The 873-nt window shown below is 60.4% G+C and overlaps 1 protein-coding gene across 1 annotated transcript in view; it reads left to right on the forward strand.

The window, feature by feature from the left end:
* KLHL17 (kelch-like family member 17) overlaps positions 1-769 on the forward strand; it is a gene marked incomplete at its 5' end in the record, with an annotated part of 5,493 nt that extends 4,724 nt beyond the window's left edge. The window contains one exon of the mRNA XM_010143722.1: positions 541-769. Within this exon, the coding sequence (XP_010142024.1) occupies positions 541-769 (229 nt within the window). The remainder of the gene's footprint in view (positions 1-540) is intronic.
* Between the last annotated feature and the right edge of the window lie 104 nt (positions 770-873).

Genomic DNA, 873 nt, shown 5'->3' on the forward strand with positions numbered 1-873 from the left:
AGACCATAAAACGCAGCCCGTGCCCCTGGCCTTGGCTGCCGCTGCCGTGGGCTGGCTCTGTGCTGCCCACGCTCCCTGCTGCACTGGGAGGGACTGGTGCCTGTGTGCCAGGAGGGCAGAGCAGGGACCTTCTGCAGCAGGCGCTTTCTGCAGAGGGATTTATTCTCCGCAGTCTGCGTGGCCGTAAAGAAGCGGGTGGTAGAGCTGGCTGAGGCCACGCAGGAGATGTTGCTGGGCTGTGGGAGGATTTAAGGCTTGAAGTCTAAGGTTTTTAGGCTCCCGGGGACTGTTATTTAGAGGTGACGCTTCTCCTGTGAGAGCAGGGTGTCAGAATGAAGGGAAGATGTGAGGCTCTCTACTGAACTCTGCCACTTTGAGCCCCCGTAGTTCATTGTCACTGGGCATTTGGGAGGTTGGGCACTCCCTTTAGTGGGGTGGCAAAGCTCCGGCCAGTTCATCGGAGGTGCTGAGCTCCCCTACACCCCACATACGCCGTGTTTGAGCCTCACACCCTGTGGTCTCTGTGTGTGGTTGTTCCAGGAGCACCCACGACCTGGTGGCCATGGACGGGTGGCTGTACGCAGTGGGTGGCAACGATGGGAGCTCCAGCCTCAACTCCATCGAGAAGTACAACCCCCGTACCAACAAGTGGGTAGCAGCCTCGTGCATGTTCACACGCCGGAGCAGCGTGGGGGTGGCTGTACTGGAACTCCTCAACTTCCCACCCCCCTCCTCGCCCACCCTGTCGGTGTCTTCGACGAGCCTTTGACAAAGAATCAGGACCTACCTTACCTCAAGGGGACAGAGGTGTCTGGTGCAGCACTAGGTCAGCGTGGCCGGCCCCGCAGGGCAGCCGGTCGCTGTAGGAGGGGC

Source organism: Buceros rhinoceros, unplaced genomic scaffold (genome assembly GCF_000710305.1).
Source record: "Buceros rhinoceros silvestris isolate BGI_N320 unplaced genomic scaffold, ASM71030v1 scaffold18039, whole genome shotgun sequence".
NCBI classification, from domain to species: Eukaryota; Metazoa; Chordata; class Aves; order Bucerotiformes; family Bucerotidae; genus Buceros; species Buceros rhinoceros.